This window comes from Rhyacophila brunnea, unplaced genomic scaffold, assembly GCF_057557595.1.
Source record: "Rhyacophila brunnea isolate RB1 unplaced genomic scaffold, BYU_Rbru_1.0 scaffold_23, whole genome shotgun sequence".
Lineage (NCBI taxonomy): Eukaryota > Metazoa > Arthropoda > Insecta > Trichoptera > Rhyacophilidae > Rhyacophila > Rhyacophila brunnea.
This window is the reverse complement of record NW_028232893.1, coordinates 23521311-23544320: the sequence shown is the minus strand read 5'-3', so window position 1 is coordinate 23544320 and position 23010 is coordinate 23521311. Positions and strand designations below refer to the sequence as shown.

The window sequence follows — 23010 nt, the reverse complement described above, 5'->3', positions numbered from 1 at the left end:
GTTTATTATCAATTACAGAAATAGAAGAGAAACTAGAATATAGTGACAAGGAAATTATTTTTTATTTAAATATAAATTTACATAATACATATTGTAACATTCTTCCCATTGTTAAAATAATAGCATAAAAAAAAGCTATATCCTACGTCTACGATTTGAACATTATTCCAGAGGGTTCTCCGCATATTTCTTAAGAAGGTCTTCTCTCTCCACGATGAGGGTGGCTTTGTACAATTTCATTTTTTCCTCAATAATTTCCTGACAACGCAATTCGGTGAGCTTCGTCACTGATTGTTTTCTTGTTACAGGTCTACGCTCCCTGAAAAAGAAGAAATCAATCCATCGATTTACCATTTCTTGTCCGGAAATTTTTACATATGCAGTTCGCCGTATCACACTTCACTGTGAAACATTGTATCGGAAATATATGGTTATACATTAAAGACCGTCCAACTTCTTTGGGTCATATAGTGCTGAGATAAAATTCATGTCTAAATAAAACACGGTTCTTGTCAGTTTACAGGAAGCCAGCGGCAAACAAATTTTGAAAATAGCCGATATACTAGATTATTTGTTAGGTTAGGTTTTCATTCTTGAATTCATAAATTTTGCCAAAATCGGCTATGAAAATTGAATTAATGTTCATATTGAATCTAATAAAACTGGAGACCGTATAGTATATTATGTTCAACGGCGAACTGTGCTACGGTGAAATGTTTTACGTACAATTTATATGTAACCTTTACGTTAAATTTTATGTTAAAACTTTTGTTACATTATGTTAAAATGGTTCATGGTATATCGTCGCCGTAGATGTCAAGGGAGCCAAGCCACAAATTTGGCGAAAATGAGTAGTAAAGTATGGATTTAAGCCACAAAACTACTTTTTTTGTAAATTTGAATATTCAGTGGTCAAGAGATATAACACACATAACTTCTAAGATACTATTTTTTTTAGTTATTTGTACAAAATAATAAAAAGATAACACCACAAAGTATATTCTATGTTGAAAGTTTCACTGTTATATCTTTAAAAAAAGTTCAATAAAAAAATGTTACTTTTTTTTGTCACACAAAATCTTTGAGTGCCTGTTTCTCAGCATTACGATTTTGTGGACTGGCTCCCTTGACATCTACGGCGACGATATGTTGAAACTCACTTTGGTAACGGCTTATATTTGATGGAGAGCGTCTCTAACAGCCATTCGTAACGTTTATAATCCCATCTTCTCATGTATTTCAGAAATTTATTTCTTCGTTCGATGCACTCTTTCAACATTACCTGGAAGAACATACTTAAATTACAAGCAGTACTTGAAATCTTCCATGACAGTGAATCCCACTAGTATATGATGAAAAAACATAATTGACTTGGCAAATGAAATAAAAAGCAGTGGGCGTTATCAGTCCATAACGGCTTCGTCTTGCATACTTCCCATGTCTTTTCGGATGTTACCGTCATGGCGCCCACAAGAAGGGGCTAACAGGGCTCTAGCCTAGGGGCCCGGGCTCAGGGAGGACCGGCGTGATGGGTCGATCAGATATTTGAGATAAACATCCATCACAAATATGCTCTAACAGAAAAAAAGTCGTCTGCGGCGCTATTTCACGAAGGGGGTATTAATATTTAAAAAATGTAGCTGTAAGATGCAATTTTTGTTTGTTTTGTGTGGATACAACTCCATAATTCAAGTAGGTAGATGTATTAAAACTACAAAAAATCAATAAAAACACACTGTAGACCAGGGGGGGCAAACTGCGGCCCGCCGGGTATTTTTTTACGGCCCGCCATCATTAATTCGAGTGCTTAAAGTCAGACAACGTTATCTACAAAAAAGTGTTTTTTTTTTTGTTTGAGATAACATTATTTTACATTTACGGCTACATGATAGTCAAACAATGTTATGTCAATCTTTTCTAATTTCTTATTAAATCGTCAGTAAAGTTTAACGCTAACTACATAAGTTACCCTTGTTTTCATATTTTTTAAAAACTATCCCTATAAATTTTAACATCATCATAAGCAAGATAAATGTACAATACACAATAAATTATAAAATATTAACATTAGGTTTTAAATAAACATTTCCCTTGTCGAGTTACAAGAATCTAAAATAACGATTTTTGGCTCTCCTGTAAAGTTGCACTTTTGTAGATAGTGTTGTTTGACACTAAGCCCTCGAATTGTACTTCTGATTACGAATAACTTTTTTATAATTTTTTAAAAAATATTGACAATAGATTAAAATTTGAAGAATTTGTTGTTTCGTAAATGTATTATCTCAGTACGTCTTCCTTGCATCTCGTCTCACACTATGTAACCACTATTTTCTACGTTGAACATCGTGACACATTTAAATACTTTTAACTCCGCGTTGCAAGAAAAAAAATATATGCCCATGATATGGTAAAAAGTTTGAATGGATTTCAATTAAAACTCAAGTTATTCCTTCAACGAATATCGAATAACAACGTGGACCACTTTCCAACTTTGTAGTTGCTGAATATACCAGAACTATAATTTGAAGAATATGATAAAATTATTAAAGCTCTGAATGACGATTTTTCAGTTTTGGTGACTTCCGAAAAATTGAGACAAGTTTAACAATAATACGCGATTCCATTTTCAATATATATTGATAGTGTACCAACAGAGCTACAACTTGAGATTATTGATCTGCAGTGTGACACTGATTTAAGAGAATTGCATCGTCGTGAAGAAATCTCCAAATTTTACAATGCCCTTAATTCAGACAAATTCGACCAACTTATAGATTTTGCAAGAAAAATGTTCGTTATTTTTGGATCAACCTATATATGTGAACAAACATTTTCGATCATGAACCTCAATAAAAATTCTTTACGACCAAATATCTCCGATGCCCATTTACAAGCAGTTTTGAGAATATCAACTACAAAATTAACACCTGAATTTAAAAAAATGTTAAAAAATATACAACAGTTTCATTCTTCTTATTAATTTTTTTGTAATGTTAATTTTTCGTGATAATAAATAGTGTATATCTAAAAATGGTATTTTACTTGCAACCCGCCACTCATTTTGAATTCTTGAATTTAGCCCTCCATCCAAAAAGTTTGCCCCCCCTGCTGTAGACCCTTATTTTTTTACCTCCAACCCAATTTTGAAAACGCTTCTATTGTGCGTCACATATGCCATTGAATTTAGCGATAGGTAGGGGGGCCCGCTAAAGATCCTGGCCGGGGGGGGGCCCGCTTTAGGATGTGGGGTCCATGGTTACGGTATTAAAAATTCTCTCAGTTAGAAGCCGGCTTAAGAGTGGGTCGATTGTCTGAGGTTAAATGTACTATTCATTTGAAATCACTAAAATTTTAATACCAAGGTTTCGAATCAAATTTGTGTAGTTACTGTGATTTCAATTTGGGAATCCATTAATTCTTGTATATTAGATACCATATCGATAATTATAGTCCTACCACAATATCTTTGTGGGTCTAGGACGATTCGGCCTCGGGACAACTGGGCACCATGCAATCGAATGAAATTTGAAAATAAATATACGTTGAATTGTAGGTTCTTTTAAAATATATATTTAACAATATTACATAATTATTTAATACTTGGCGAGAATTTAAATATGCACACATAAATAATGATTTAATTGCGAATATATTTAATTAACTATTTCTTTTATTCAACGAATAATTAACAAGATTTAAGAATGTACCATTCTAATTATTGAACATACATAATTTTGAAAAATGCTTCTGAGAGAATATAATATTATAACCAATAGAAAATATCTTTTTTTGAAAAAAGTAAGCCACCCCACCCCGGCAGGGAATCGAACCGAAATCCGAATCAAAATTTTTTCTATTGATTATAATATATTCTGTTTAAGTTAAACGAGAAAAGAATTCTTTTATTTTTTTATATAAAATATAGCCTCAGGCATGATAATTCTCAATCCGCAATAAAAACACATTATATTAAGAGCAAAATTAATTAAAACACTAAGTAGTAGACAGAAACTGATTGAAATTCTTTGTCTACTTTCTGTATAATATTGTAACGAAGGTCTAATTATTTCATTCGACGTTATGGCGCCTAATAGTCCTGGCACCCAGTTGTCCCATTCCCATCGTGGTTATGAATCTACGTTTCCCCCTGCACTTTCAGATGTATTTTTATGGCCGTTGAGCGCCGCGCGCAACTCAAACGTATAACCGCGTGTGAAAATGTTCGTAGATAAAATCTTTTTTTGGATATACGTTTGAGTTGCGCGCGCCGCTCAACGCTCCGCCAAACGCGCTTACCCTGGACAAGGCCTTAGACACTTAACTAGTGTCATAAAGGGTAAATCATTAGGGTCGAAAATGTGTTTTTTAAACGATTGACACATTAACAGTTTCGCTCAGTATAGCTCATTATAAAAGTGAATAAATGTATGGAGAAAATCATAAACTAAAATGTTAACGAATGTTTCCTCATTACATCCGAGATCTCGCTATTTCCGATGATGATCGTAATAACCAAGTTCGACTGTACAATATTATAAATTGCAAATGTAATGTTTTAAAATGAGCTTACTTTCCGAGCAGAGTCACGAGGGAATCGCTCCATGAATTCCTGATGGTGTCTTATTTTTGCTGTCATTGCGGCGACTATAAAAAATAATGTATTTTTTTAATTAAGTAGTATATTATAATATGGCTTAATTAATTGAGTTAGCATCGATTACATCGCGTTCGATTTTTTATATTTTTTTGTCGTGTATTTATTTTGACATGTGCCACGCGCCAGGAGTCATCATAATGAGTGAAATCACACACGTATGATCAGATTATATATCTCGACATAACAGACAAATGCAGGTGACAGGCTGTCTGTTAAAGCCGAAAGTCTGTTATATAAAAACACAAACAAGATCATGTTTATTCGTCTTCGGATGATATATCCAGACACACCCGTTGTGGAGCGACGTTGATGTTCGATGTCAACGCGCTTGCTTTCGGTAATCCTGCTTTGAAAAAAGTTTTTTTATAATCAACTCTCTAAAATTACGAAAATGCGTGGAATATAGATGAATTTTGTTGTCTGACGAATAGTCATTCAATGTTATTAGATCGTCGAGATGCGATCTTGTCACTGATAACTTTTTTTTGGGCGTATTGTTTCTTCTTCCTCGCTATCTTCACTTCCATCCTCATTTCCCAAGATCATAACTTCATCTGCTATTTCAATTTCAGCCATTTCTAACCATTTTGAGTAAACAAATTAAATTGCTATGCAGCTATGTGAATTAGCATCATGCGCAGAACATTGTTCACAAACAGTGACACTTGGATTTAATGTTTTGATTTGATGTTTTTAACGATTTTCACATTCGACTGAATATTTTGTCCGTTATATTGAGCTTCTACTGCAATAAGTGCAGACAGGCCAAGCAAGGTAGACTATGTAGATTTTGTATTTCAATGCGGAACCATTATTACAAAGTTACACTTCTTTATTTTATTTAGTTTAATAATAAAGTCGTGAGCCTAATACTACAAGGTCCTAAGTGTTCGTCCTTGAAAAAACAAACCCAACAAAGAAGTAGTATTCTAAGCTGCCTCATTGTTACTTTTGTTTCTCCAAGGACAAACACTTAGAACCTTGTAGTTCTCCACTCGCGAAGTGTTTTCATATTTTAAATTGTTTTGTTCATTAAAACACTTGTTGATCCAGCGAAATTTCGCTTATCGGGACCGTGTCCAAAACTTATCTCCCGTGATCATTATCGCGAATCTATTTCAGTTGTAACACCATTATCGAGACTAAAGCCTAATAATAATGTTACTACCAAAATACAGTGAAAATCCAATTTAACGTTTTTGAAGTGCCTGATAAAAAAACTTATATAAAGGGAAAACGTAAACTTTTCGAGAATGTTAATTTTCTTTTTTTTCTTTTCTGAGACGTCATAAAAAAAAAACTTAAACAATCGCATTGTGTATGGTGTAACCTTGGTATCAGGCACTGCAGGTATGACGTCTATAAATCACACGTACAAATGCATCTGGAATTCATTTCAATGATTGCCATGCACTGAATTGAATGTGTTCAAATAAATCGGTTTGTTTTAAGCAAGGTTTAATTGAATTTTAAAAATTAACCAACACCATCTGCAATTTTTATTCTTAGTCCAATGGAAATGAATAAGTTTGACTGACACAGCACTATTTATGTCGGATCTCCATAGCCTACCTCCACCCTTCGCCGCTAACATTAACCCTTAATTCTGTTTTATTTTAAATGTATAATTAAATAAATGGAGTAGTCTCTACTTACTTCGTACTTCCATTGATGTCATATCGAATTCATGCCTACGTACTTTGTCAACCAACTCCTTCACCTGGATTTTAAAGATTGCATCTTTTCCTTGATGGCTAACAGTAAATAATTTCTTCACCAAGTCGTTTGCTCTGAAAAAAATTCACACAGTTTTTCAATATGATACCAATATATTTATTTCAGCAGGGTTATTCTAATATATCATTCCAAAATCAATAAAAAAATGTAATAAACATGATATGTCGTATTCTTTCTTTCGACTATGTTCGATCCTAATAGGATCATATCGACCATGTTTAGGAAAAAGGGCGTAACCCACACAGATAAAATTTTACAGGAGAAGCAAAAAACGTTTTTTGAATGATTTTGGTTCAATATTAATAAAAAAAAATAGGCACAGACATTGGGTGTATGATGATTGATGATTTGGTGTAATATCTTTTCGATCTACTAATAATTAAAGAAGTTATAACAGTAAACTCATTAAAATTGAGGATAAATGCTTTTTTCCTTAAATTAAAACTTGAATTTAGATAATAAATCGGCATTTGTGGCTTACTTCCTTTTTACAGAACGTATATTTAATTGTATACATTGTTAATAGCTAATAAAAGCACTTTTAGAAAAATCGAGGGTTACGCCCTTTTTCCTAAAAACAGTCTACATGGGCCTCCACTGAGTGGAGGTTTGTATTAACAAATTTTGTTTTTTACGCGAAATGGATGTCAACCACTTGTTCAACGTATTAGATCCATACTCTGACTAATACACAAATTGAAAAACAATATGTGTACTTGCCAGACCCAGGATTCGAACCTAGGACCCTCAACACTTTAGACCGGCGCTTAAGCCACGCGGCCGTGGTGTTGTATACTGATAGTTAATTACACCGAAATTTGAACAGTCGGGCATGGTCTTTTTAAACGCAGGTCGAGATGACCGCGTGAACTGGTTTAAAACAAGATTTAGTATAACAATTACATATCGACTACTTAATCTGCAAACCAGCCAACTGAACTTTTGACCAAAAATTAGATTTTGATGGCATTTTGTTATAAAGCATGTTTTCTACGCTCACACAAAATTGCAAACTCCTAAACCTATAAATAAATACATAATCGTTCTTCACACTAAACAGCCAACTGCAGGTACCAAATTTCCAATATCGCAAATGAAACAACTCCGTTCTTTATTTAAATTTTCTTCATATAATATAAAAGGGAAGCTAAAATAGTGTATTAATTCATAGTGCAGCTTATTTTTTGTAAAAAAATAATTTTTCCAAGTATATTTTTGGAATCGTTAAATTCCACTCGATAGTTAAATTATTAAGTTTTTCTCCTTCCTGTTTGCACAACAACTTACCCAAATGGAGTTACCCCTTACCCAGTCGATATTGAGAATTGAGTTAGTACTAATTTCTGACATTAGTGCTACGGACGCCGGCTCAACTCACCATTATAGATACATATATACGCATCTGCAAGTTTCGCACGATACCATGCAAAGTAGACCGAGGTCAGCAAAAAAGAGATGCTTTTCACACAACATGCGTACCAACTTAAATATTCCCTGATCACTGTGTGTAGATAACTGCCTATACGGAATTGCCCTGAGTGATATCCGTGTTATTTTAGATCGAGAAAAATAACAGAAACATGATAGAATAGCACTGCAGAGAGAAAGACACGATTTTTTAAATCTTATAGGGCTTTGGGTTCTTTTCTTCGTTTGTCCCTTACTTATTTGGGTGTTGAGGATGATGATGAAGAAGTCGAAGATGTATGCAGGAGCGAGTTTTATTTGCAGCGTAATGATTGGTACAATAGTATGTTACAGCAGTACATGTTACAATACTAAATTTATGATAGGTACGGATCCGAGGTCCATATCTCGGTACAATCAGATGTTGCGCGAAGCGATATAGAGACTGCGATGGTAACAGACTGGAAACGTATATTCGAGTGACATTTGATAAATTCTTCGTAATTTATACAGTCGAAAGTAATACATAAACATTATATTCTAGTAGATCTTGAACGAGTCAGCGGTTTACATTCGAGTAGCTTGTGAATTTTATTTATTAGTACAGTCATAATATAATATGATACTATGGGAAAGGATATTAGACTACTTTTCCACTGCGATAGCGTATTTCATATCGCCAGTCAATCTGCTGATCCAGCTAAACAGTAAACTTGTTTACCGTTATATGAATCGCTGAGAAATTATTATTGCGGTCGAATAATTTGATACATTAAAAATAGATATTTGATCGCTATACTGACAGCTACACTTATATTGATAAGTCGTGGGCCGTGATCAATGTGTATATGGTTTATTTTAATGTTTTACATTCAAATAAGTAATACAACGCGTGTATAGTATGTTTCGTAGCAATTTATAAGGCAAGCACTATAACTTAATCTGATCATATACCTAGTTCAATCGAATAGCTAACTTGACTCTGATAGAGCTTACTGAATACAGTGTTATCCGTTTTCAGAGTGCAAGCAAGGCTACTGTACTGAACCAGGTGTATTAGATCTGTTAACGGAGCCAAACTCAATTCAACACCAATTTCAATTGATAACTGAAAGTCGAGCAACGCATTGTATAGCTAAACGGATGACCCCTTCTCCGCTGTCTTTTGTAATAAGGTTTGCCGAGTGCTGCAGTGGGGGCGCATAGGCAGTGCTGTATGCGACATCCAAAGGAGTGAAAGAGAAAGTATTCGAAGGCCCCTGCGCGGCACTACAATCTCAAAATCTGAATTTTTGTGTAATAGATTTGAGGTTATCGATATTAATTTTGATTATTTTTGTACCGGAATACATATTCATTGAAATGCTTTTTTTTCAAATGCCGTCATAGACTTTTTCAGTGATGTTTTTATAATTATATTACAGTCGAACTTGGTTATTATGAGGAAGATGGGATCGACTGAATTTGCTCGTTACATCGTTACATAACATTTTTCGCACCACGTTCTATTTAACCATAGAACATAAAAAATCTGAAAACTATCGTAAAAATCCCCAAAACGAGCGTGGCATTCATAAACTACAAAAGAAGTTGTTTATTGTAATGAAGTGCTGAGCCGCCGGCGCTGGTTTTTACATGCAATTTCAACCATATGCGTGGATACTTTTTACTTGACACTTAAATAGTGTCATAAATGTAATCCGATCCCGGCGGCATCGGTCTAGTTAACTGCCCGGTCGGATTTTATTGCTTAGGGTCGAAAATGTTGTTTTTAAACAATCAACACATTAACAGTTTTGCTCGGTATACCCGAAAAGTAGTTCGTTATAAAAGTGAATACTTAAATATCAACGAACATTTCCTCATTACATTCGAGATCTCGCTATTTCCGTGATCGTAATAACCAAGTTCGACCGTATTATAATTGCAATTAAATATGTGAAAAATTTTGCTGCACATCTAACATCTATGCTCAGTCGAGTATCACAGACGGAAAAGACATAAAACGGGGCGGGGGTTCTTGCTAGATTCTGTACCCAATTTAAAAGAGTCCCAGAATAATGCAATAAATAATCACTATATATTATTATCCTATGACTTTTTCCGTTTTTCCTCATTCAACAATAATTGGTGTTATAATATACATATTTAAATCATTATTATCATCAGCTATTCTTCCTGCACTGGATTACGATGTAAATATCGTCTATATAAAAAGATTTTAAAATAAAAATGCATTTTTTACAAACAATTCTTAATCGGCTCGGAGCCATTTTTTCCATTTTTTTAGTGTGGCTATTAATTTTTTTTTTGCACCAATGAAACTTACATAAATTTAATTAGCTCATATAACCCAAAAATATTTAAAAGGTATATTGGTAGTGACGACTTGCAAATCATAAAACTGACAAATCGGCGAAATATCAAACTGTCTGAGGTGCATGAAAATACATCCCAAAGGGAAAACTATAACTTCACAATTTTATTAAAATCCAACACCATGTCATTATGACGAAAAGCTGTCTGCAAGACCTAGCGAGACAGACTGGCGAGAGCCAGCTGGCTCAGCTAGTTGATGTATAATTTGCAAAGTGAATCAAAATAACAAAATGTACATACTTAATGGTTGGTGTACCTAATATTATTGCAATATAGTATGTGTAAAAGACTAATTATTAATTGTTATTTTACATTATTTTGACGCAAACGTCAGGTATTTTTATGTTATAAAATAATGAAAGGATTAAAATATTCAACTGTTAACTTAACCTTAAATTATTACCATTGACTAGTTAAGTGGTTTTATGTTGAGTTTTTTTATAGTGCGAATGTATTGATAGATGAAATAACTCTCAGTTATTTCATTATGATTTTATTATTCTAAAAACGATGTGAAGGATACGGGTTAAGAAATGATGTATTACTGTTGAAATTCCGGTAGACATTTGATTTGGGGTAGAACTTCATCATCTGAAACCTTCGGCGCCTTGACTAGATCTCCGCTCCTTTCCATAGATATACAAGACGGCGTTAGTGGTCTTACCCATTGAACGTTTAAATCACGAGCGGACGCGTAATTCCGCGAATGTGTAATCGTTAAATTAATAAATCTCTTCAACATTTTTCAAGTTCTAAACGTCAAGTGAAAATTAAAAACACGGATACAGTGTCGCCCACATTAAAATAAAATTATAGTGCTGCCATTCGCCAGGAACAATAATAAATCAGCCCATACATTTAATTAGTAATCAACCCTTGAAAATATAAATTTGTTACCTGTCCTATCAATAAATTGTTTCAAACCTCCAGTTTCGTATTTTTCCACTAGGTACCTCTAATATGCATATCTTTCACCTTATTAACCAATAATATAGTGAAGTTTATGAAAAGAGTTACCTATTGTAGGTAGACTAAATTTTTTTTTTTATAAATTATAAAGTAAAATAAAATTTCGTGTAGGTAAAATGAAATATTTGTAATGCTGTGCAGTGCAATGACAGTAATGTTGCTAACACTGAATCAAAACCAGTGCAGCTATAAAAAGGTAGATGTCGCACTGTCGCAGACAGTTTTTTTTAACCTCAAAATTTACTTTGACATTTGACGTCTATGCCAAAAATGACATAACCATAACATAACCTCAATCGCAAATAAAAACAAACAGGACAAGACTACAACTATATCAGAGGTGTTACGATAATGTTCCGTTCAAGTCCTTTATTGCGGTTCTTTTCCGCAAATAACCTATCAAAACATAATATCTGTCAATGTGTAAATAAGTTTAGTGTGCGGTACACTTCGGCGTTTTCACCGATTTTAAATCAATATCAATGTAATCGAAATCCGAATTTATCCACAATACACCAGCGAGAAGTCCTTGGAAATGATTTATCTCCATACAAATTATGCAAAAGATTCAAATCAAAATCCAAACAGGTTCGTAATCTTATAATAATGTCATCTAAAAGTACCTATCGAGAGTAGGAAAAATCTAAATTATCAATTATTATTAATGTTGTGTACATACTTTACTTGGTACAAGTCGGTTAAAGCGCGTTGACACGGTCCAAGCACACTTGAACCAAGTGCCATCCAAGCGACAGCTTCATACTAATTATTCCTATCCAAGCTACTCGGACCGCGTCCTACTCATCCAAGTTAGCTGGGATAGGAATAATTAGTATGGTCTCATATGAGTGCACTTGGATGGCACTCGGTTCAAGTGTACTTGGACCGTGTCAACGCGGCTTTATGGGGAAGTCAGCGGAAACTGTTATTTGTTAGGTTAGGTTTTCATTCTTGAATTTTGCCAAAATTGGCTATGACAATTAGTGTGGTTCCCGTCTGGCTTCCCCATAACCGACTTGTACTCTTTACTTTTTAATTTGGAACATTGATGTCATTTCGGCATTTACCTTTGGGTATATTGAATTAATTTTATTTTAAAATACATTAACTAAGAAAAACCTCCAGAACATTGCCATAAAAAACAAATTGACATGGGAGGAGATTGAACGTACATTCCTATACTGAGCGAGCGCTTTCTCAATCAAGGTACCGGCTCGGTTAATTTTGTTTTCTTTTTCCAGAATGCAAATGATGACGACGAAGATGCAAGCGCATGGCAAGACGGTGACAATTCACTAAGCCGGGATTCAAAGATTATGGTATTAAAAGTCACCTCGCTCCGAAATGATGCCATTTTAAAGTCTGCCCTCAATATCGCAAGAAAGTATGTATTTAATAATAATTATTTATTGCAGTACAAATCAAAGTTTAAAATAAATAAACCATAACAGCGTCTGTACGCATGCATGGATTTACTTGCAGCAATAGTCTAATCTCCTCAATAACTGTTCACATGTAAAAGTGCCGACTGTCTCGCCAATCTCATCCTTCCAGAGTAACCGAGATGCGATGTTGTCATTTCATAGTACTATTTGACAGGTCGTGAAAATCGGTTAACCTTAAATGAGTCGGTATAGTTCGTTTTTTTCACCAGCAGGTTCGCCAGTATTGTTCTACTGTGCAGGCGCAGATATCGAACCAATTACAATTAACCCATTGTAATTGTTACAATAAGTGCTACTACTTTGATACAAAACTACCATCGATAACAGTCTCCTGTATAGAATAGATGCGCTGATATGCAAATATTTAAGTAAATTTGGGGACATTTTGGGAAACATGGCCGACATTTTGTTAGAGATAAATTTCAAGTCCCCCCCCTTTCTAAATTGTCTACAATGGGCATGGACGCGATGCATACAAAGTTTGGTGCTGTCCTCGAGATGTGCACTTTTCCCCTAAACGTCGTTCGCACTATTTAATTAGGAAGACTTTGATAATATTATAATTAATTATAATTACACCCGATCCTCTTTTTGCACAGTTTAAAAAAGTACCGATTATTTTTTTTTAATATCTTTTATTTACACTGAACTTTAACATGGTTTAAAAAAACTAAAACGAATAAAAATACGTATGTATGTACATATTAATCAAAAAGTTGTGTTGTAATGGACCGCACGCCACTGGTACATACATAATATGTTGTCACCGGATGCTGCCCAGACATACATGGCGCTACTAGTCAGTTACTTAGTGTTCGATATTAGAGACGCGCCGAATGCTTCGGCGTCAGCGTAATTAAATATTTCCAGCAATGGGAGTGATTTTTCGCCAGAGAAAAACAGCAGTAAACGGGCACGTTTATTGTCAAGTAACGAGACTGAATGAATATATTTCTCTATGCTAAATTTAATTTAAATTGAAAACTATGTATTTTACGTTTTTATTAGCTCGTATTCTTGTTTGTCCGGTGGTTGTTTGTCCAGTACAAATCTTGCAATCGATTTTTAACTAACTTCCCGACTAGCTATACATTTGAAACTTTTAGAATATATCAGAACACGATGCCAATGCATTCTTTTAATACTTTTAGCCATCTTTAAGCAGAATTAAATCCATTTTCAGTTAATTCTGTTTTGTATGGAAAGTTATTTCAGAAAAATCCGTAATAAGTAAGACTATTATTGGTTGCTAAGGGGCGGTCCTAGTAACTAAATTATTAATATACAGTATAACCCCTATTTTACGTTTTTTAAGGGACTGAAAAAAAAAACCTAATTGGAGGGAAAATGTAAAAGGGGGGGGGTATTGAAAAAAAGAACATTTAAATTTTATGTTTCTAAAAAAATAACGTTTTATTAAAAAACAATATTCAATTAAAATTTTTATTGAAAAATTTTCTTTATTTTTTATTAAAAAAATCATGTATATTAATTAGTTTGTTGCATTTTTGTTTTTTTGTTATGTAATTCTCTTTCAAGACTTTATAAACATTTAAAAGTGTCATCTTGGATATCAGCAAAGTTTGTAAAGTAAGTTTTTAAACCCTCGATGAACCTCATTGCTTCTTCTTTTGTTGGCATATCAACCTCTTCTTCATCAGACAGTTCTTCAGCAGACAAGTCTGCTGGTGTTAAATGACTGCAACAATGTCATCAACTTTCACCAAGTCTGATGTCATAACATAACATCAAGGTTTACATAATCCTCCAGGGGTTGGTCTGAAATCCTTACCCAGCCCTCTATAACATCACACTGGATATTTTCTTGGGTACTGGGTACGTCTTCATCCTGCTCCTTGTATATCCCAGCTTTCCGGAAACAATTCTTGATGGTAGAGTCGGTTATTTCACCCCATGCCTTAACGGTATAATGCATTGCATCTAAAATGGACATCTTAAATTTGTTGGGGTCCTCACCTCGTTCTAACTGACACAATAACTTCTGTACCAAGTTTCTTCTATAGTACTGATGACAGAATAATGATAGACGGAGTGTATACAAAACACAAACACGATACCAAAAGAAAAGATGGCGAACAATGGACCAATCACCTTGTTATGCGCCGAACTCGGGCCAATCACAGAGTCGCTCGACGACCAATCACTGTGCGCCGTTCTAAAGACACGGAATTTTCCCTCCAAACACCTTACGCCGTTCGAATGTCACGACCCAATCATTGTCAAGCGCGCGTAACTCGCATATTTTGAATATTTCCGACGTAAATCGCGGGAAAGACAAACGTAAATGCGGGTATTAAATGTACTGAAATACATCGGGACTGAAAAAATTACACGCAATTGCCGGGAAAACGTGAATTCCGGGCACGTAAAAACGAGGTTATACTGTATATGTGCGTTACTATGGAAATCAAAATGACATTTCAGTATTCTGTATTTGTTTGTTTTTTATTTACTTCATATCAAGTACAAGTTTGAGCATATTGAGCATAATAATTCAACAGAAAATTTAAAAATGTTGTATATAAAAAGTTCTTTTTATCTTGTAATTCTTTATGTATAAATTCGATTTATTTTTGAGTTCTAGAATTTCGTATTTCGAGTTGATTTTAAGTAATGGAAGGTATCTATCATTTTTGTATGGGCACTTTATCTTTTTTTACACGGTTTTGTTTTGCATGGTAGTCTTTGGAACGTATCCCCCGTGCAAAGAGAGGATCGGGTGTATTATAATTAGATTGTTTACAGTGTTATAAGAATTGTAGCGATTGGACTGATGCTGTTTGTGTGATGATGATTATGTCGATGTGATGGTGTGATGATGATTAGTCAAAAGCTGTTTAAATAATGCTAATACAGTCGAACTCGGTTATTACGATCACAGACATAGCGAGATCTGGGATGTAGTGAGGAAACATTCGTTGATATTTTAGTTTATGATTTTCTCCATACATTTATCCACTTTTATAACAAGCTACTTAACGGATATACCGAGCAAAAATATTTCTTAAAACTGTTAATGTGTCGTTTAAAAACATTTAAGACCCTAAGCAATAAAATCCGACCGTAGATCCATGCCGCCGGGATCAGATTACGTTTATGACACTAGTTAAGTGTCTAATTACCTAATTGGCGTTTTCGCCGACAACATTGAAAAAGTATCCACGCATATAGTTGAAATTTCATGTAAAAAATCGAAACTGAAGTCAGTAGGTACTTACCAGCGTTCATTACAATAAACGTCTTTTGTAGTTTATGAATGCCATGCTTGTTTCGGGGAAAAATTCTAATTGTGTATTTTTGTTCGAATTGCGACTTTTTGTGTTATGTGACCGCTCATTTAAAAATACCTATTCTCTGATATAACGAGTAATGCTTATAACGAGCAAATTCAGTCGGTCCCATCTTCCACGTAATAACCAAGTTCGACTGTATTTCTATAAGACAGTCAGAAATCGGTTCAGTGGATTAAATCCATAGGTTTCTAAACAAAAGATGACTCATATTTGAATGCGATCCTCTGGAATGACCTATCTCTACACCTCTTCCTCTGTTTCAATAAATATTTAAATTTGTTTTTTTGTTGATTTCAGTAAAGTGGAAGTCTTATTCTATGAAAGTAAAATTCGGTTAAACGGAAAGAAGCTGACAAAGAAAAGTTATTCAGTAAGTTTATGTTTATGTCTAGTATTAACTTTTTACACTGTGAATACTTTTCATTCAAAAGACATCATGTAACAATACTTATTTTTTGTAGTTTTTCCTCAAACACAAGACCGGTTTCATCTTCATTATGAAAAAATAAAGGTTATTTTCAATGTTATTCAATGAAATGAAAATATGAACGATTGATCTCTTTTCCAGATAAAACCTGGTGATGAAATAGACATTATAAAAGGTGTGAGCGTTCACAACAAGGCGCATTTGTATGTTTCCCGAGTGGAAATCTTGAAGATATCTGCTGAAGAAGAGAGCATTTCGGTGACGGTGCGCCGATTCAAATCCCTGTTGATCGATAACTACGACGATAAATGGGCACCTGATGCGAATCAATTGAGTTGATTTGATATTTATTGACTGTGTATAATATGTAGGCGTGACAACCTGGTGTGGGTCCTGGCCTCCTCCAACAGCTCCCTCCACCTGTCCCTATCCAGTGTGGCCGCTTTCCAATTCGGTACCCCCAGAATACGGCAGTCACTGGCAGCTCCATCCAACCAGCGAATCTTTGGCCTGCCTCTTCTACGCCCTATTGGATTGCTGGACATCACTCTCTTTGCCGGTTCATTGTCATTCATACGGTACACATGAACTAACCATTATTAGCCAGGGTATTATATAATATTGTATTGAATAAATCGTGTCCGGAAATTTGTATGTATGCATTTCACCGTAAAATGTTGTATCGGAAATATATGGTTGTATATTAAAGACTGTCCAATCTGTTAAGAGTCGTATAGTACAGAGATAAAATTCATGTCTAAATAAAACACGGTTGTTGTCGGCTTACAGAAAGTCAGCGGAAAACAAATTGTGAAGATAGCCAATATACTGGATTATTTATTAGGTTAGGTTTTTATTTTTGAATTCATGAATTTTGTCAAAATCGGCTATGAAAATTGAATTCATGTTTATATTGAATCTAATAAAATTGGAGACCGTATAGTATACGGTGATCTCTTTCCGATAGAAAGCTTACGGTGAAATTTTGTATGTACAATCTACATGTGACCGAATAAAAAATATTGTTTCTTTCAAAGTCTTTTATTGGTAAAAAAAAATGGCAAGAACTTATGTGAATAAAAGAATACAAGTAAAAATGTGGAATAACAATAGGCTTATGAATATTATAAGAAGTAGTAACATGTTTTAAGGCGAAGTCTTCACTGAGCCTTTTTTAAAGAGGCACCTAGCGGAAAAATACGAAGCTTGCAATTTGAGGAAATTTTTTGATAATTTACAATTTCAACTGTATTAATGAATAAATATGTATCTGAAAACATTAAAAATAAAAATATTTTTTATTTTAAGTCAAAGACAAACTTACAATTGTGAAAAATGTAATAAAATGTGAATTTGTTCTATCGGACCGCACCCTATTATTACATATATTTTATGGTCATATTTATTATTAAAATTTAGTTTATTAAGTTTTCTAAGCATCACCTAAGCGATTTCTGACTAATTCATAGTTTTAATATTTTTTATATCTATTTTAAAAAACATCGATTTTTATAAAAAATATAAATGTGTATAACTTGAAATCCTTTTTATTTTTTTCCGCTAGGTGCCTCTTTAAAAAAGGCTCAGTGAAGACTTCGCCTTAATATTAATTAATATTGTCCTGTCCTTATAGGTCACAATGTCAATATAACACATTTTTTTAACTGTTAGTCGAGACTGACCCCAACTTTGACAGTCACGTTAAAAAAAGGTCCATGAGTCCCTAACACAAAAAAAACATGAAGTGCTACACTAATGTACATAGCGCCTGCTAAAATCCATTTCGTTTGACCCTTGACTTTGGTTCCTTACAGTATTCTATAATATAAGGAACTAAAATACTGTATTTTATTAAAAAAACTTCACTTTGGTCGATTGTCAAAATAATTTACAATAGTTCTGTCAACGTAATCAAATTTCTACTACACAGATTAATTGTGTTCAAACATTAACATTAATGCAGATAATTAACAAAAGTATTTATAACCTAGTACATATTATAAAACATTGAACAATTAAAGAACATTAAGTACAGTACATTCTCAGTAATCCGCCGCTCGATTATCCGACAACTACTATAATCCGCCGTTATTTTTACTAGTTGAAAACACAAAATCAAGCTCTACAATTCGCCGGTATTCGATTGTCAAATTCAGTAGTCCGCCGCGTACAAGTATACAATGCAGATGAGACGGGTTTATTTTGGAAACTTCTTCGTAAAACGTACCTACGTTCATCGCGAAGAAAGTATGTACCAGGGAGGAAAGTGCCCAAGGACCGCATCACAATTATACCGTGCGCCAATGCAACCGGGACACACAAAATGAAGCTTTTGGTCATAGGGAAAGCCAAGAATCCTAAGCCATTCAAGAATATCTGCCTCACTGAACAATTGGTTGTGTCAAGTGATTTACTGTTTAATATTTAGTTTATAAATAGGTATAATTTAGTAAATACTTGATTTTGATTATAAATAAAACCGTAATTTGCTAGTAAAAATTTCTCAAAAAAACTACTTTTACGAAATATCTGTTTTAATTTTTACCATAGCTTACACTAATTGGACACTTGTCTGGTTTTTGGGGTGGCGTATTACTGAGAAAGTACTGTACCTACCATAAAAAAATAAATGCGTTTTACAGGGGTCCTCATTATCTGAGTCCTCGCAGTTACGAATTTGCAGGAAAATGCAAAAAAAAAAACTATAAAAATACAAGCACAATAGTTCAGTCGTTGTCACTTTCAATCTGTCAATCCCAGTGATCCCACACACCTATGCTATTTATCTCACGTCTTTTTCTTTTTGAATTAAAACTACTAAGTAGTAGATAAAAACTGATTAAAAATCCTCGTCTACTTTTTATATAAAATCGTTATGAATGTCTTTATTGTCGTTATCTAACTCGACAGTGCGGAGTCCAATTGTCGTGGGGTCCAGTTGCCCCATTCCTCTAGGTACCACTGTAATAACTTGGACTAAATTTTTTAGGTATTCGTCCATCAGATATAGGTAGATTTGGTATTTTGCTGTTTTATTGCTACTTGAATTTAAAATTAAAATAAATTTATAAATCTTAAGGAGAATTGTTGATATTATCTTTAGTGAGTCTGAGAATGGTACAATCAGTATTAATTAATTGCAAGGAAATCCCAATTAAGGGTAATTTTGGAATTCATTATTTCATTGTCTGAGTCCCCACATTTATGAATTTGCAGGATGATGCAAAAAAAAAAACTATAAAAACAAGCACAATAACTCAGTCATCAACTGTCACTTTCAATCCCACACTCCTACGCTATTTCTGTCTTGCTCACATGTATTTTTCTTTTCTAAACATTTTCCAATGAAACCCATTTACTGAGTAATTTTGGTCTTTGTTTTAAGCGGATTCGCTTTAAGAGGTATTTTTTCGATCCCAATTACCCTTGGATAACGAGGACCCCCTGTACTTATAGTGTTATAAACAAATTTATGTAAATCATACCCAAGTAACTTCTCTACTTCTGTAAAGGTACTCATATACAGTAGAACCTCGATATTCTGTACTAATTAGGATGATGATAGTGAGTGTGGATAATGAGAGTGGACATAATGGAAAAATAATAAATTATCTATGTATTTAACTTCCAGAATAGGTAATTAGATCATATTTTTAATAACCTACTTAATTATGTCCAGTAATACCCCGACTTGCGCGAACTCGGAGTTATGCGGATTTTTCATTTGACACTTCAGACCCAGTTTCACCAGAAAAGCACATGATAATTGCAAGCTTGACAGAAGGTCTCAGCCCAACCCAATCAACGCGGATGGGACATCTGGGCGAATGTCGCACCACTTGATTTTGAAAATTTAAAAGGGCTTCGAAATTTTAGAAACACTCCAACGAAGAACGCGTTATAGCTACAAAACAAGGAATAAAAAAATTATTAGCTTGCTACGAAGAAATTCTGCATGAAAGAAAGAAGGTGTTGTGTTGTCAGATGAATTTGTTAGATTTTATGAAGCCATCGACATCGAAATAACTTTACGTAACTTTTAATATTTTGTCCATATTAATATGACGTACAAAGAACTGCAATTTTTTTTAAATATTTTTTATCTTGTAAACAAGTGTTTTTGTTAGTCCTTGGTCCCAATTAAACAAAATTTATATGTGTTTATAATGCAAAGTTGTACTTACGTGAATTCAACGTAAGCGATTTATTACTGTATTTTAAATTGTAAGAAAGTGATGATCAAAAAGATATCCGGAAATCAGAGGTTCTAATGTAATATTATTTAAAAATAGTCAAGATCATTAAAAACACAAATTTAAAATACTTCGATTGTTGAAAATACTACATTGTCAATTATTAATATAAAAGAGTATTGCTACAAATACAAGAAAGTGTAATAAAATAATTATTTCTTCTTAATAACATTACCGAAAAGCGCCCAGCATTGCTTAATATATTCGTGGTATAGATCCAATTCAGCATTTGGAACATATTCCTCAAGAATTGGAACGTGTGAGTACAGTTTATGGACTGTAGAAAGAGCGACACTTCTATTACCTTTAAGCAGGCTTGCGTGGAGGTCACCGTTCATCAAATTTTTAACTGTGAAGAACATCGCCTTTATTTTGTCAGTGATACGAACTTTGGGTAAATTAATTGAAGTAGGCCAATCATTGACGCATGCCTCACACATGCATTGAAAGATGTATTGAGAGTACAAGAACAGACGACGCTCGTCAAGTGAATCAGTTGAATGATGAAATCTGAAAATAATAATCATATATTAAAATCTGTCTAAGGTTGCCAGATGCATCTGTGTTTGGTGGTATTGTCTCATACATAAGATAGAAAAAAAGCCTTATCTAGATGGCGCGATATGACTCACGCATAAAAACTTGCGCGCATTCCAGGTACATGTGACCAAATCTGTCTAAGGTTGCCAGATGCATCTGTGTTTGGTGGTATTGTCTCATACATAAGATAGAAAAAAAGCCTTATCTAGATGGCGCGATATGACTCACGCATAAAAACTTGCGCGCATTCCAGGTACATGTGACCTCATTGAACCGTCGACGTGACATTTGTCGAGCAAACATTCGCAAATGTGATAAACATCCTACGAATAATGATTGCTTTATAATAATTATTGACCTAAGAATAAGGTAGTATTTTTTTGAAATACGCCATTTCTTTTGGCATTTCCCAGTGGTTAAACTACAACATACGACTGTAGCCATAAATTGACAAACTAAAACTGAAGTAGGGAGTAAGATCATGTTAACGCGTGTGTTTGAACATGTACCGTTTTAAAAAATTCTTTTCGGTTAGGTACATGTTCAAACACGCATGTTAACATGATTTTACTCCCTACTTCTGTTATAGTTTGTCAATTTATGGCTACGGTCGTATGTTGTAGCTTAACCACTGGGAAATGCCAAAAGTAATGGCGGATTTCAAAAAAACACTACCTTATTCCTAGGTCAATAATTATTATAAAGCAATTATTATTCGTAGGATGTTTATCACACTTGAATGGTCAAAGACATAGCTTATAATTAGTATCTTTAGAATTATCTTCAAATGTGTTAATCTTGCCCATTTTTTGAATAATAAAATGCCTAATTCTTGTCAAATTTGGGATCACAGAGATTATCAATATAATTTTATATTGTAAATATTTCACTACAATAATGTCGACATAAATTATACTAATGGTTTTGTGAATGCATTTAAAAATTAATAAATCTAAAAAATTATAACACCACTTCACATGGACGTACTGAAATATGCCTATATTCTAAAATATTAGAGCGAGAGGTTTAAAAGAATACTATTTAATGTAATAAAAATACTTTATGCAGTCATCAAATGTTTAAAATAAATATAAAGGATAATAAGGTTTCAAAATTATATAAATAGATTATCTACAACATTTAAGGAATGTCCAGGATCATGCTTTGAAAATACCATAAAAGCTCAATTTTGACCTACGCGGAGCCCGTGGGCCGTTAACAGCCCCTCTGTTGGCGGTGTTAACTTTAAGAGCGAGATAGAGTACTTCAATTACATATTGAGAATAAAGATGCAAGATGTGGCTGTTTTGAAAAATAATTACGTCACGGCCCTATTTTATAGATCCCCGCGACCTGTCAAATATAGAGTGACTAGTAGTAAGTAAGTAATATAATATTTGTTTTACTACATGCTGCAATGACATGACTTATGTTGTGTTGTTTGGCGTTTCAATACAAAATTTTACTTCGAGGTCCGGGTGCAAAAGTCATAGATACGCCAGTATAAACATGACCGAAGTTCGCAAACAAGAAACGTATTTCACATGACATGTCTACCAACTTAAATTTTTGCCAAATTACGAATTTACAGACAAACATGAAATTAACGAAAACTGAAGCGTCTTTTAGCTCTTCTGATAAGTAGTGATTTTAGACTTATCTCCCTTTTCCTTTTATACACAGTACCTTTTCTATTATAGAATTATATTTTGAATGTCAGAAGTCTAATATGATACCTATCTTTGCAAAAAGGAATATTAATGGCACACTGAGAAAAAAAAGTGGTCACGTGCTATAACAGTAACCTGTCATTACGCGTAAAAGTGTGTAATGTCGTTTTTCTTGGTAGGTATTTAAAATGTTATCAGACTGATGCTCCCAT

At 33.8% G+C, this 23010-nt stretch overlaps 2 protein-coding genes across 2 annotated transcripts; one reads left to right on the top strand and one right to left on the bottom strand.

Moving 5' to 3' along the window:
• Positions 1-38: 38 nt before the first annotated feature.
• Positions 39-10969, bottom strand: bonsai (28S ribosomal protein S15, mitochondrial). Its single transcript, XM_085950181.1, has 5 exons — positions 10726-10969; positions 6314-6447; positions 4571-4644; positions 1161-1282; positions 39-319 (listed from the first exon to the last, which is right to left on the bottom strand). Exons 1-5 carry the CDS (start codon positions 10920-10922, stop codon positions 163-165), a joined length of 684 nt encoding a protein of 227 aa, XP_085806307.1. The 5' UTR covers positions 10923-10969; the 3' UTR covers positions 39-162.
• Positions 10970-11362: 393 nt separating this feature from the next.
• LOC147069745 (uncharacterized) lies at positions 11363-17443 on the top strand. The gene is made up of 4 exons (XM_085950641.1): positions 11363-11737; positions 12391-12533; positions 16206-16278; positions 16477-17443. The coding sequence occupies exons 1-4, from the start codon at positions 11501-11503 to the stop codon at positions 16672-16674; spliced, it is 651 nt and encodes a 216-aa protein (XP_085806767.1). The 5' UTR covers positions 11363-11500; the 3' UTR covers positions 16675-17443.
• The last annotated feature ends 5567 nt before the right edge of the window (positions 17444-23010 follow it).